The following is a 15731-nucleotide window of genomic DNA, read 5'->3' as shown; positions in this document are numbered from 1 at the left end:
AGGGATGGAAACTTCATAAGGCTCAGTGCTAAACTGAGTGAAAGGAATCATTCTGCAATTAACAAGGTTGCAAAATTTGTCTCTTTCATGATAGCTAATTATTTGCAGCCCACAGATATTATCCTAAATGGTAATTCAACCGTCACAGCAAAATGGGTTTGTCACCCTTAGGCTAATACAGTGCTTGCATATACAAGCAAGATTTATATTCAGAGGGAAGACAGAACTGATACTATAGCTGCATAATCATTATTCAAAAATTAGTAGGATACTTAGTCCAATTTTAAACTGTGGACAACAAAGATACCAGTCAAGACTGCATTAGCTTCCTTTGTAGAAGTGAGAACTAATGAGTAGACAATCATGTGCATCATGAAATGGTGTCAGGCGAGTGGCAGAGATGGTGTGGGAACTGAAGAGATGTTTTTCTGAAATAAGTCCCTTACATTGTATTCTGAACTATGGCTAAAATACTTGGAATGGCAACTTCCACGTGAAAACATTTGGACTGCCTTTTGTGGCTGACCGGGTTAAATGCTTTATACAGCATTGGAGTTCTGTGTTAATTGACAAAACAGAAGTGCTTCGGTTTCAAGAAATACTGTGAGAAAATGCAAGAGACAATTCAAAGTGAGTCTTTCTAAAGTTATGCCCACCAAGGACCTCTCGCACTCTGTGCACTGTCTCAAGGTTTTTGCCTTTGCACCTTTTAAAAGAAAACATCTGATTTTTCCAAGCCTCTTGTTATGTTTGTTTACCCAGAAAGTAATAAGATTTCTAGGCAATAACTTTCCATTTCTGTTGAAAACCCCCAGGAACAGAGGAATCTTCTGTAAATCTCAATGGTGCTTCCAACCCTGATCTCCATCTTGTTCTGTAAATTCAGTACTTTGTTGACACCCTTACTAAGCTGCTCTTGGCTCTTGTCCCACCATTGCTTAAAAACCTTGGTGGCTGCCAGCCACAGAATTCCATTCCCTCCTCCTCAGAGTCTTGGGAGCCTTTGAAGTTTCCTTTAACCAGTTGGGCATTCCCCAGTGAGGGAATAATATATTCTCTGCATTTGTCTGGGGCTGTGCTTGAATTACTGTAGGGTGGTTGTTTTTTTTTTTTTTTTTTTTTAAATTGGTTATAAAGAAATAAAGTGAATTTTATCACACAACGTGGCTTTAGTTTTGTTGTTACATGGCAAACTTGTGTAGAAATCCAGGGCAAAGTGAAGCCTCTGTATTTTATAAAACAGAAGAGAATGTCACTACTGTACTGAAGAAGTTTTCTGCCTCAGAAGAGTGCTGCTAGCTTTTGAGAAGGCTTCTGAAATAATTTGGTAAGAGATGCAGTGCCCTGTAGTACAGGACCTCAGAAGCTTAATGTGTGATATAACATAACATTTTGGCTATTTATTGAGATCAGAACTATTAATTTCCTATTCAAAAAGAGACACTTACTAGGACCTAGCTTTTCTGTCTTGTAAATATTTATTTCTGCATAGTTTCCTTAGGAGATTAGCAGTTTTAGGAATATTAAATTTGCACAGATTTCAGGAATACATACGGACAGATGAGAGAGCATTGCAAATTATCATGCCCTCAGTAAAGGAATGGCTGCAATGTGAACTCTGTTTTCTTCTGCTTGCCCTGCACGCAGAGAAGAATTTATGAAGACTGGAACAAGCCACAGCACATCCTCTCCTGGGCTGCAGAGGTAGTTTGGGGGCATTGGAGCCAGAAGGTTCTGCTGGGAATCGAGGGATCCTGGGATGTGGGAAGAAATTACAGAACTACATAGGCACCATCTTTATATTGTTGCAATGTGAGGAGTTGTGGAGAAAAAAGTTACAGCTGTTGAGAGAAAAGATTATTAGGAACCTAATATACAAATCTGTTGGAAGTACTGCTCGTAGATGAGCTTCATGTTTTTGTTTACGTACTTTTCAGATGGCTCTCAAATGGCAGAGCTGCTAGCATGACCTTGACACCGTTAGAGTTCTTAATGTGTTGGGCTCAATCTTTTAGTTTCTTATTTCATTGCTGACACTAATATACTGAATTATGTACATAAGATTAATATAAAACAGAACTGGCTTTCATCTCTCGTGAGAAACAAAGTTTGGAAAAAATGACTAGGTGCTTACCTCCTGACTGTGCTGCTGCAGGTTCTGCCACTACTTTGAACGCTAACATTGCATCTGCAGCAACTTCTTACTGGTAGAGCTTCAGTCATCAGAAATTAACATTCACTTAAACATTAAACTTTACATGGACATCCTCATGTAACATATTTGCTAGCTTGAGCATCACCACAGAAAGAAAACAATTGAACCAATAGTTTTTTAGGATTTTAATGCATGCATCCTCAAATGTCTTTGCAACTGCAAAGAGATTGCTATACAGTAATAACTTTGAAAATCAGTATATATGGGAAAGATTTTGTACTGGAAATCTGTTTTTTATTTGTGTTTGAATACAAACCATTCTAAACTCTGGAGAGGGAAAGCATGAGAGTGCTGTTTCTTTGTAGTGACAGGACAAGGGGTAATGGGTTCAAGCTGAAGGAGGGTCGATTTAGATGAGATGTTAGAAAGAAATTCTTTACTGTGAGGGTGGTGAGGCACAGGAACAGGTTGCCCAGAGAAGCTGTGGCTGCCCCATCCCTGGAAGTGTTTAAGACCAGGTTGGATGGGGCTTTGGGCAATGTGGTCTAGTGGAGGGTGTCCCTGCCCATGGCAGGGGGATTGGAACTAGATGATCTTTAAGGTCCCTTCCAACCCAAACCATTCTATGATTCTTAAGACAAAAATAAAGCAGCAACTTAAATGCTTTTATGGATTTGAGATTAAAATGCTAACTTTTCTGTTGAATGACCTTATTCTTTTTAGTTACGCAGGTGTAGTCACTGACCTTTCAGGATGTTATACTTGTGACGTTGTATGTAGTATCTTATGGTTGTTCCAACCATTTATAGAGTTATGAGTTAAGCATTGAGATACCTTTCACTCTTCTACGTGGTTCTGGGTTTTTAGGTAGTTCTCAGAATTTTCAAGTTGGCTATGAGGGAAGGTTAGAGCCAAAACACTGTTTTCTTTGGGGTTACTCTAGTTTGTAAAGAAAAGAATCACATTTAAGCGCCTTATATTTGAAACGGCTTTTTCTCTTCTTCCACTCCACATCCTTCCTTCTCATCCAGGCTGGAGTGATTTTGAGCACTGTAGTGTTAGGTGTGCTAGTTGAGAACAGATCTTAATGAAATAATTTGTACTTTGTGGGATAAAGTGTCTTATAATGTTTTTTTCTACTTTTCTCCTTAGAGCTCACACAAATTGAGGACCCAAGGGAGCAATGGAGAAGGGAGCAGGAACGCATGCTAAAGGAATATTTAATAGTTGCCCAGGAGGCACTCAATGCCAAGAAAGAGATTTACCAAATCAAGCAGCAGCGTTTTGAACTAGCACAAGAAGAATATCAACAATTGCACAAAATGTGTGAGGATGACAGCCGTTCTTATGCCAGCTGTGAGTTTATGAGTCTTTTCTTGATTTACCCACCTGCCTCTCACAACATGTGGTGTAAGAAATAGTGTGAAGTGTTTCCATCACCTGACTGTCCTCTGAATGAAGATCCTGACTACAGAAGTGAGGCACTGTCCTTTAACTCTGCTATTCATGGACTTCCATTTCCTGTTAGGTCTATTAGAATATGCCTTTTTAACATTAAACAGGGATATATCCCAGATAGCATCTCTAACCTCTTGGAGCCAGCTGTAGTGATGCTTCGTGCAAGACAGCAAAGACAAGACTGAATCTCGCTGGCGGCCACCTACTCGCACTCCCTAATTCATAGATTATTCCATCCTTGATATGGTGGGGAAACATAAGCTTAGGGGAAGCTTTCTGCAGGTCCATGGTTAGTTTATCAGCTTTATAAAGAGTTAGGAACAAGGTGTTGTGGTCAAGAGTACCTCTGACCACGAAGTAGGAAGCAGTGTTTTATTAGTGCACCTCATTCTTGAATGCCACCTCTGATCCTAATGCTGGTGGTGTAGGTCGTAGAGCCTTGATTTCCTGCCCTTTTCATTCTTCAGAGGTCTCTGGTAGCTTGGGGTAGGTGATAGCACTTTTTCTGAAATCTGAACTTGTTGCACTGCCGTTATGACTGTTGGCTGGTGCAACAGGAAAGGGTGTCTTTGCTGAAGAGTCAAAACAGCCTAGTTGGAAGAACTGTATCAAATGGCTATACCCACCAGCCACATGGAAATGTAGCAGAGTTTCACTGTGCTGGTGGCTTTTCAGTGGCTGCCATGCGTACAGCCGTTGTTTAACTGCAGGATTTGCTGGTAAACGCCTAGTTCTTGATAAGTGTGGGAAGCTCTGCTTAGCCATTTCTGAAAATGTTCAAGAAACCTGACTCTGGAGGAGGGGTTAAAGCAGGCATCTGGATAGAAGAGGTTAGCTACTGATCCAGTGGTATTTATTAATCCAAGGTAATTCATATGTATGCCAAAATCCTGAATAAAAGATGTTTTCTAGGGCCGAGGTGTCCCAGATTGTCTTGACCAACTGTTCTTTTACTGTTGAACTGGGATTATCTCCTCTTTTTGTTTAATTTTAAATATATGTATTCTGTGATTTAGTTTGTGACATAACTGAACAGTTGTGACTAGTCTTTATTTCTCACTGTTATGTTCAACTTTCTTAAGAATTATTAAGAAAGATTTTGTTCCTTAAGAGAACTTTTAAAAAAGATGTTATTATTTAAAGAGTGTTTCACTACTGTTTAAAGACTTGGTAAAGGATAGTGTCATCAGTATATTTTTAGATTATAAAATCTAAATATATATTTATTACAATACTTTTCTAGGAGCTTGGACTTGTTGGTTTTTTGAAAATTTGCAATAGTTCTGTGGGATACTTGGTTGAATTACTTCAGGTGAATATACAGAAAGAAACTTCTGTTGAAAATAGTATACTAGAAAAATGTAACCTGTTTTTCCTATTTTTAAAGCTCTTGGAAAAACAAGTTGCTTAAAACAGAAACAAAATATGACTGAAAATGACAAAATTGGAGGTTATCTGTAGCATGAATGCAGATGCTGTATCAATTGACTTTTATGTTTCTCAGTCTTCTGATAGAGGGGTTTTTTTTAGATATATCTGTGGAATTGCGATACTGTAAAATCTTTTAAATAAAACATTTCACTTGTTTTGAAGTGAAAAAATATTTTCATTTTCTACAGATATGTTAATATGTTTTATATTGGTTTAAGGTCAGATGCATCTGTTTTGAGAAATTGGTATGGGCTGATTAGTCAGATGATACATTTAAAAAAAGTAATCCCTTTGGGGTGTAATCATGCTGTCAACTCAAGATTCCCCAGGGCTTCTCCACTTGTTTTTCTTAATTCAACTCCTCCACTCTACTCTGGGATGCTTGCTTCTCCGTTTATTGTACAGAAATCTTAGGCTTCTAATTCAAGTGCAGTTAGGTGGCCCAAGTTGGGTGCTTATCTTGCAAGCATTCCTGCCTCCACCACCACTTGTTTCAATCTGTTGTGTTAAAAGAACTAAAACTTCAAAAACTGTTTTCCTCCTTTTTGCTTGTGGGTGCTGCCATTGACTCAGTGTCGTGTGCTCATGAGTGGGCGGTGGTGTGAGCTCAGCGGTTGTGGGTTGGCAGGGAGGTGCCCATGCAGCAGTTTTGTGACTCAGTTGTGATCAGCACTGTTTAAAAAAAAAAAAAAATCCATAGAAAATCCTGGATTTAGGGAATTAGTCCAGGCATGACTACTCATTTTGGCGAGTTTCTGCACGCTTGACGTGACCTTGGCATTGCGGTATTTTTCGAGAGTGGAAAGGCTCAGTGCAACGCAGGCACAGATATTTCAAAGGATGGTAGGTCTAACAGCATAACCTCATCCATTTGCGTACCAGCATTTTTCAGTGGGCCAGTGCTGCCCTGAATGGCTCACTCAATAAATCATGGTTGTCTTGCCCAGCCTGTCTTCTAGGATATTCTCCTTCATCTGTCTAGGCTTTAGCTTGTAATGCCACAGCTTGAAATCACTGCCTGTCTCCAGATACGCTGTATTAAGAGCTCCCTTGCCAGAGGTTGATCTGTGTGTCGGTTCCCTACACTGTTGCTCTAGGAGGCAACTTCTCTCAGTAACTGATTGAATTTTGTTCTGAGGGTAGTTTTGTTACTTTAGTCCCTATCGTACTGTTATGTCAACATACCTAGGAAGCAATTAGCAATTGTTAATGTTACACAAATTTCTTGCATCGGTAAATGCCACCATCACGTCATGGAAGCTAGTTGCTTTTAGGCAATATGCACGCTGTGCTGCTATATACAGTTTTTGTTGTTATTGTTGTTCAGGACTAAAAATCAGGCAGGCCAAAGGTAATTCTTCAGTTGTACTTTAGCACAGAGGATTATTTTATAGTGACTTGTGACACAAAGAATAAATGTAATTGTCTGTTAAATAGTGCCACATCTTAACAAGTGTATTAAAGAAGAAAAAAAGAAAGTTACTGTTTTCTATCTGTTTAGCATTCTCTGGATTTTCAACTAATACCAAGTATGACCCATATCAGATTAAAGCAGAAATAGCCAGCCGTCGTGACAGAGTGAGTAATCTTTTTTCATTTTGTAAAAATATGAATTAGGCATTGGGAAGGGAAGGTGGGACTATGTGTTTTTTTTCTGTTTTAGCATTTACACTGAGTGTTGCATGCATTTTTTGGAAATACAATATTAAGAAATGCTTTTCTATTCTGACCTATTGTTCTGTTGAAAAGAGGCTATATTGTGACTTGCAAAGTAATGCTTTTTCCATGTTACAGTTGTAAAGATTTTTGTCATGGATGTCAGAGGCAAACTCAGCCAGGCTTTCAGAAATTGCTTTCTCTGTGCGAACTGCCACAAGTAATAAATAGTCTGCAGCCAAATTCTGTTTTGATTGAGTGCAGTTGAAACCTACTGTCTTCATATTTTCCCATTTATCCATTTTCAGTGGGGTTCCATGGATGTCATTGAACTCTAGATTTAGCCATTTTTTTGGAAATCTGTTCACAATTCCATAGACATGCTGGACAAACAGAACTTTTTAGCTTATATGGCCAGAGCTCTTCTATGAGAGGAGGGAAGTTCAAGCATTCAAGCAGTGATAAGCAGTTATGTAATAAAAATGTTCCTTTTTAATTTTTTTTTTAAACTAGAATCATGCTTTTGGCGCTGTCTTTGCTGAAGGAAGAATAGTTTACTTCTTGAATTTCTCCCACACTGCTTTAGCAAAGAGTTAAAGTCTGCATGTTGATTTCAACCAAATTGATACAGCAGTCATAAACAATTATGAAAAGCAGTTTATACTATTAAGTGCTAGAACCTATTTCTAAATTGTATGTTTCTTTTTATTAATGGATAAAATGGGATTTAGTATGCCAGGCACTCTGCTCACAAAATAAATAAAAAATACTTATCTTTGCAGGATGGTGTTCCATTTTTGTTGTAGTGACCACTTTTCACATGAGCGCCTCTGAAAATAAATCCTGTTCACCACCCTTCAAAGGCATTTATTCTATCTGTATATGTTTACTGCATGCTGACTAGTGTTTGCTTGTTGTACATACTCTAAATGTCAGTATATTCAAAACAAGAAAATAAGCCTTAGTTATTAAAATAATATTTAAATAAAATAAACAAAGCCTTCACTTATGACTATTTCTCTCTGTTCCTGCATCTTAAAACAAAATGATCTCCTAAATAGGTAGGTTAACCTGTTCAACTGAATGTGTGCATAGGCATTGAGTTGTTTCAAGTAATGGAATAAAATATGCACTATAAAGTGTGTACATGATGCTTTTTTTTCATTTTTACTCTTGGTAAGTGTTGAAAGAGTTGGTGCCCTTGCCAGCTCTTTTTGGGGAGACTTTTGAAGGCTGGTGTGATGAGGTCTGAGGAAAGGGCAGGCACACATGGGGAAGGGAGGGCCACACAGGATGATGGGACTCTGGCAGTCCTGGTTTGCATCCCTGTAGCTGCTATGAAGCCCCTCACTCTTGGAGTAGAGCTGACAAAATCAATCTATGCCTGGATATGTAGGAATTTTCTTTTATTCTTTCTTAGTAATAGTTTTGTAATTTATTTTATTGGTCATTTATTGACATACATGTGAAAATCAAGAGCACTCTGGGTAAATTTTAGGAAAAAGTATCAAGTTTGATAGCTTGAGAAGACAGCTTTTTTCCTTCCATCCCTGCCCCTCTTTGGGCTCTCAGTTCAGCCTTACGCCTCACCACCACTCCATTCCCCCCATTTGTCTGTAGTCCCTTGAACCTTCTTCCCCTGTTGCCCTTGGATATCTGTCAGCTTTGGAGGGCAAGAAGCTATTTCTTTGCAGGTCATTCTTGGTACTGATAACGCTCTTCTAAGGTGTGCCCACTCAGGTAACTATTTTCATAAAACCGCAAAAATATGTTTATGGAGAGATTGCTGCTTTGCTGCTTTTGATTTATGCTTGCTAGTTGGGTCAAGGTAATTGGTGTGGGAGGTTGAGGGGGCAGGATAACATGAAAATAACTGTTAGAAAATCATGCTGCCATTTCTGGGAGAGAGGCCAGTTCTGTTGGCAGTGATTTTGTTTTCCCAGATAGAAAAATTAACAGCATTGAATGTTCAGGTTTTGTAGTTGACTAAAAGGTTGAAGACAGTTGAGAGGTGTCTGCATGCTACAAGGGGAGAAGAAAAATCGTATGGATTGAAACTTGCTAGCTGTTAGCATAAGCTATTGGAGATAGAAAATCAATAGAATAGATGAAGAAATTGATACTTTGAAAGCTGAATGTTGTGACTGCTGCTTGATTGGGTCTTACGATATTTCAGAAACTCTTCAGTTATTTTAATGCAAATTTTAAAGCAAAAAAAGAAGATCACTTAGATTATCACTTTCATTTTTTTAAAGTAACTTAAGATTTTGTATTTGAAACCTCATTATTTTTATTATGAAAGTTTGTGTCACATATTACTTTCTTTTGTTATTTTCAGCTTTCTAGGCTAAAACGAGAATTGGCACAGATGAAGCAGGAGCTGCAATATAAGGAAAAAGGAGTGGAAACTCTGCAAGAGTAAGTTAAGAGTTTGTGGGAGGGTATTTTTTTTCTTTATTCGCCTTGGAATGAATTTCTTAGAAAACCGTCGCCAAACAAAAAAGATTGAAACCTCTTAATTGCTTTGCTTCAGAGTTTCTGCTGTGAGTGTGATGTGGGGTGGGAACAGTGAGAAATGATGGAAGCAGGGTTGGACAGAATTGATTGGAATGGTGATTTCATAGATGTACATGCAAAAACAGTTTTATAGGCCCTGTTCATTAACTGTTCATGAAAATGTTGTCAAGGTGGAACTAGACTTTTAAAATATTTTCCAAACGTTTTCTGGAGATACCTACCACCTGGAGCACAGCCAGAAGCACCATGCAGTGAACTAGTTGTCCAGTGAACAGTACCGAGGCTTTCTGGCTGGGCACAGTATTTCTCCTGAGGGGGAGGCTGTGCACCACAACACTGCTGCTTCCTTTTACCTGATGGCCAGGCCGCCTCATTCTGCGCAGTATAGCTCGTTTGCGTGTGCACTGTAAATCTGATGGTCTCACAGACCATCAGATTTACATGTTGCATGTGTGCAGAATGAGTGCATGTAAATGTGACTCTTTGTCTCCTCCCTGTGAGGAAAGGTAGCTCGGGGCAATTTGCCACTGCTCCTAGGGCTATTAGGCAGCCTGTGCTGATTTCCTTTGTGCTCAGTGGTGGCAAAAGTTGTGAAATGTTGTGGTGACCCTCTCCCTGCTACTCTTCCTGCAGGCCATCAGATGGGAACTGAGTGACTTCCATCTGTAGGCTGCTTAGTCACCTACACATGTAGCACATAATGTGGGATGCCCAGTGGAATAGGGAGAGAGGTTGCCATGCCATGGAAAAGATGGCAGGTAAACACAGGTTGTTGCGACTTCTGGATCTGTTCAACAAGGCCAGAGGCTAGACTGTATGTTGAACAGCTCTTGGACTTGCCTTGGACATGTGGCCATGCATTTAGAGATCTTGGCCATTTTTCCAGCATGCATGTGAACGAACTGCCTAATGCAGGCGCTTCCTGAAAACGTTGGAACTGTTGCATGTCTAATGCGTTTTGCAGCATAAGTACAGTAGCTGTGGAAATATTTTGAAGCTTTGGATTTATTGTGTTGGTGCTAGAAAGCATGGGCGCACACTTTCGCTTCAGGAATCCTGGCAAAGTTCCAGGGATCCCAGAGTGATTAAGTTACTTATTTTCCAACTTTGATTTTGATTGGTACTATGTTAACAAAATGATAAAAAGGGAGATAGATTTTACTTTTAAAGGAGAGGGAGTAGCCCATGCACTTTTTTTTTTAAGCTTACAAGGTACAAGCATTTTAAAAGCTTCAGAGAAGAAAACTTGTTGAACCAAAATCCTTCATTGACAGATATAATGTAATTGTTTTCAGGCATAAATATATTGTTACTGACTACATGAAGCATTTACAGGTAGTTAGGGGAATCGTGATGTATGATATTAACTGAAAATGAGTAAAATGTAGCACTCAGTATATTGAAACAGCAAATATTTTAAGTATGGCCAATGTTTTAAGATGGTGGCCTAGATATGTAAGCAATTTTGTCTTAAGATTCTTAATCATATTTTCTTTATGTAAGAATTGCCTTGCCTTTTCCACTTTATTTGTTTTCCTTCTCTTGGTTATTGGGTTATTTTAAGGGTATAGGTTCAATTGTTCTACAAAAGGACTAACCACTTGACTTAGGATGATGAAAGTATTTGAAGGCCATTTGAAACTCAAGATTGTTTTAATTAATATAATTCATTTAAGATAGTCCAGCAAAGTACGGCAACTTTTTGAAAAGTAAAGTCTGTGAATGATTAAGAATACAAATGTTAGTCTTGGATTTTAGCCCAAGTGAAGTTGCCCATGCTCCAGGATGGGGGTATAGGAGAGACATTCAAGAAAGGAATTATTTTAAAGCGTATCTGATTAGTCAGTGGTCACTCTAATCATCTAGTTTAAAAGTTCAAGCATGACAACTCAGTGCTTCAGTGCTGCTCATTGCTGCTGTTGCCTCAATGACTCTCTGTCCTGGCGGTGCACTGGGTGGCATTTGTTGTTGCCTGCTGAAGCTGGTGAGGACATTTTGCCCGTGCATTATCCGGGATTGCATGGAATTTCCGTCAGCATTCGTGCCTTGCTCTGCTCCCTGCAGTGACTTCTTCGCTTGTGAACCAGAGGCTTGTGGGTTTGGTTTTGTTTTGTGTTTTTAAGTAATTTTTAAAATGACCTTTCTGGTAAGATATGTGCTTTCTTTTGAGTATTTTGCTTCTAGTATGAAGTGAGCCAATTTGGAGAGTACTTGCACTGTTTAACAACTGAAGAGACAAGTTTCTCTAGCCTCCTCGTGCAGTCAGCAAACAAATGAGGCTAAAAGCCTAACTGCGCTCTAGGTTGTCCCTGGGCAATCTCTCCCCTACTCCTTGTATTTGTCAGGAGAAAAGGGCCACTCAAGTCAACTACCAAAGCTGAAGTATTTTACTTCTTGCATATCTACAAAGTAAGTGTACTGTCTGAAAAGACACTTATTGCTCCATCTTTAAAATAAAAATTCTGGGATTCCTCCTTCCCCCCCACCCCCCCTTTTTTTTTGTTACAGTTTCTTATGTCTCAGACATTTCCCCTTTTTGTTATCTTTTCTAAATTTTTGGTCTGCATAATTTTTTTTCCTTCTTGTGCTAGGTCAAATCTTCAAGTAACTGCCAAAGTAGAATGGCATGCATCCCATTCAGCTGTTTTAAAGCCATGTTCTTCGCTTTATTTTAAGTACGAGCCAAAAACAATATTAGGAGCTGTCACACTTTGGGCATTACACCTGGCTGAATATTTGCTTTGCGAGTCTGACCAGAATGGCATTATTAGCAGGTATCAGAACCTACTGCCATGCGACTCCCTGTGCAACCTCTGCTGGGTATAGCTTTCAGAGAAGAGACAAATTTTATGGTGAGGGTGGTTAGGTTGCTCAGTATTTCCATCATTTTATGTTGCTGTCTGGTTCAGATGCCTTTGTTAAATGCAAATCTCTTGCATTGACATTTTCCATGTACAGTGTCTGCCTTGGACTGTGTTTTGTTTTCTGTTCTTTTTAATTTTAGTAAAATGGCTTAGGCATCTTTGAGGTGAATTAAAAAAAAACACCACCAAAACCCACAAAACAACTAGAGAAAAGTTGGGTTTTGTGGGGGGAGAGAGGATCGAGGGTTTTTTTTAATAGCTCTACAACCAATACAGTCAGAATTTCAGATTTTGTAGTGCTGCAGCTTTTTGCTAGGGCTGTATTTTCTACAGTTTCATCCAAATTTGGCAATGTTGTGATAAGCCTTTGGACATCACAGTCTGCCTTTGCCCACTGGAGACTTTGTAGAGCTCCCTGTTTAAAGCATGCAAAGATCCCACCCTGCGCAACAGCTTTCAGTGGTCACCAGCCTCCACAGGCGCCTTTGCCCCAAGGTGCGGCCGATCCTGTCGCAGTCCAGAGTTACAGGGTTAAAGATGAGCCTTTCCTGGAACAAATCCCTGAATCCCTTCCTCTGATCCGGCAGACAGCTGGGAATGAGAGCGAGGAACAGTTCCTCCTCCCTTGTGTTTTCAGTGACCCTTCTGCTTGCCGGCAGGAATTTTGGAGGAAGAAGGCGTTTAGCAACAAAGGAAATGAAAACTCAGCCAGTTGGCTGTGAGAGCGGAGGGAACACTGAGAGACATTGGGAGAGACAGGGAATTAGGACTGACTAAACAATTTGTAGCTACAGACTAGTTTAGAGGATATGAAACCTGACAGAAGCTTTAAAATTAGATTTTAACTCAACTACAAATCTGTGCTTTGGTGTGAGGATGGGGGAGGCTTGCGTATTTGAAAGAATGTTGGAGGAAAATAGAGCAACATGGAATCTGCCCTATAGGACTGAAACTATTGCAAGTGTATTAATAGTCTCTATCCTGGGAACATCTTCCTTAGAAAATACATATTTTATTCATAGTTTTGTCTATTAGTTGAATATTCTTTCTATTCATACAAACATCTAATCTCTCTTTGTATCATGCTATTTTTCATAAAATGGAAGATTTAACTTTGTGGCTTTCAAAACTAGAGCTTTATGAAAGGAGGAAAAAGAAGCCTAACAGACAATAAATAGCTAGTAATTTTGTAAGATGCTTGAGTCAGTTTGGGTTGACAGCAATACTGATTTAAGTTCAAATATTTCTGGCAGTAGAAACTTTTCTGATTCTTTCCTTAAACAAATATCAATTCATAACTTGGGCTCCAAAGTGACGTCCAGGAACACGAATATGTGGGTAATGGGACAAAAATCTGGTTGAAATTAAATAATTTCCTTTTCCTGAAATGCCACCTTGGACCTGGCAAACAGTATAATGGGCAGTTGTGTAGGAGGCGTTTTTCTGGTCTAATATTTGGGTGGAATCTATGTTTTTAACATTAATGTAACCTTCAGATAAAACCACATGTTATCTTTTTCATGAACTTTTAGTGAATTGGATTAGTTGTTTTACCATGGTTTTATGTAATCTTTTCAGGATTTTAGCTAAAAATTAGTGAAGACTCCAGTAAACATCTTGAAAGGAAAACAAAACCAATCAACCAAAAATACCCCAACTTTAATCCACGTGACATTTAAGTCCTTTCTGGTTCTTGAACTAAAAATCATAAAGGCTTATAAATTTTCTTATGCAACAAGGGGAAAATTGTATTTAAGTAGAAAGTTGAGGTCCAGACTTGTTTTGTGTTGTCTCCAAAAGCAGGAACTGTCAGAAAGAACCAAACCAAACTGTAGAAACCCAACCTGCATTTTTTTCCTTAATATTGTGACTTGTGCAATAAACCCATGGGATTTTCATTCAAGCTTTTTGTTTTTTCATTTTAATATTTTAATTTTAAAGCAAGTAATTTCCTGCAAGTGCAACTACATTGATCTTGTTTAACTGGCAGAACATGCTGAGTGAGTGTTGTTGACACTCTCAGCTTAATATAATACTTATCTTGAAACTTTTATGTATTCTCAGTATTTTAAATAGAATTCGTGTATTCTTGTTATATATATATATTTATATACACACACAGAGAGCATACTCTCTCTTACTACATCTTTTTATAAACTGATACCCTATGTAAAGACCGACGTATGTTTTATCTTTAATTCTGTTAACCAGAGACACCTTCTCTTGGAGATGTTCGCTCTTAGCTTTGGTGTAGGGACCATTACACGTATCACCTTTTTTTTTTTCTATATACACACTATCTGTGCTAGATTAACAGGAAAATTGAGGTTTTCATATTTTACTAGGAATTTAACACAATTTTCTCTAGTTGCTGTGGATAGCCTGTTAAAATCCTGTAGCTGTTTGTTATAAATTCAAGACCAAATGGTTCTTCTACTAAGTTCTGCAGAGTCTCTGCTCTTGTTCTTTATCTATTGTGGTGGGTTGACCCTGGCTGGAGGCCAGGTGCCCACCAAGGCTGCTCTGTCACACCCCTCCTCAGCTGGACAGGGGAGAGAAAATATAACGGAGGGCTCATGGGTTGAGATAAGGGCAGGGAGAGATCACTCACCAATTACTGTCATGGGCAAAACAGGCTCAACTAGGGGAAATTAAATTTATTTACTACCAATCAAATCAGAGTGGGATAATGAGAAATAAAGCCCAAATCTTAAACCACCTTCCCCCCACCCCTCCCTTCTTCCCGGGCTCAACTTCACTCCCAGTTTCTCTACCTCCTCCCCCCAGCAGCACAGGGGGACAGGGAATGGGGGTTGTGGTCAGTTCATCACACACTGTCTCTGCCGCTCCTTCCTCCTCAGGGGGAGGACTCCTCACACTCTGCCCCTGCTCCAGTGTGGGGTCCCTCCCACGGGAGACAGTCCTCCATGAACTTCTCCAACATGAGTCCCTTCCACGGGCTGCAGTTCTTCACGAACTGCTCCAGTGTGGGTCCCTTCCACAGGGTGCAGACCTTCAGGAGCAGACTGCTCCAGCGTGGGTCCCCCACGGGGTCACAAGTCCTGCCAGCAAACCTGCCCTGGCGTGGGCTCCTCTCTCCATGGGGCCCCAGGTCCTGCCAGGAGCCTGCTCCAGCATGGGCTTCCCATGGGGTCACAGGCTCCTTCAGGTGTCTCCACCTGCTCTGGGTGGGGTCCTCCACGGGCTGCAGGTGGAATCTCTACACCCCCTCATCCTTCCTCCATGGGCTGCAGGGGGACAGCCTGCCTCACCATGGTCTTCTCCAGGGGCTACAGGGGGATCTCTGTTCCGGTGCCTGGAGCACCTCCTCCCCCTCCCCTCACTGACCTTGGTGTCTGCAGAGTTGTTCCTTTCCCATATTCTCACTCCTCTCTCTGGCTGCAATTGCTCCCGGTGGTTTTTTTTCCCCGCTTCTGGCAGCAGGTCCATCTTGGAGCCGGCTGGCATTGGCTCTATCGGACGTGGGGGAAGCTTCTAGCAGCTTCTCAGAGAAGCCACCTCTGTAGCCCCCCTGCTACCAAAACCTTGCCGTGCAAACCCAATACATCTATAAATCAAAGCAAATTATCAAGATGATACACTGGACTAGACTTCTGCGTCCTGATCTGTTGTGCATTATAATGGTGAAC

The 15731-nt window shown here is 40.0% G+C and overlaps 1 protein-coding gene across 7 annotated transcripts in view; it reads left to right on the top strand.

Annotated features, from left to right (window-relative positions):
- The window catches only part of WWC3 (WWC family member 3), a 108758-nt gene that overhangs the window by 40558 nt on the left and 52469 nt on the right, over positions 1–15731 (top strand). For all 7 annotated transcript variants that reach the window (XM_054846407.1, XM_054846458.1, XM_054846449.1 and 4 more), the window contains exons 3-5: positions 3308–3511; positions 6546–6622; positions 9039–9118. In XM_054846407.1, coding sequence (XP_054702382.1) covers positions 3308–3511; positions 6546–6622; positions 9039–9118 — 361 coding nt within the window. The remainder of the gene's footprint in view (positions 1–3307; positions 3512–6545; positions 6623–9038; positions 9119–15731) is intronic.

Source organism: Grus americana, chromosome 1 (genome assembly GCF_028858705.1).
Source record: "Grus americana isolate bGruAme1 chromosome 1, bGruAme1.mat, whole genome shotgun sequence".
Taxonomy (NCBI): Eukaryota; Metazoa; Chordata; class Aves; order Gruiformes; family Gruidae; genus Grus; species Grus americana.
This window is presented reverse-complemented; position numbering and strand designations above follow the sequence as displayed.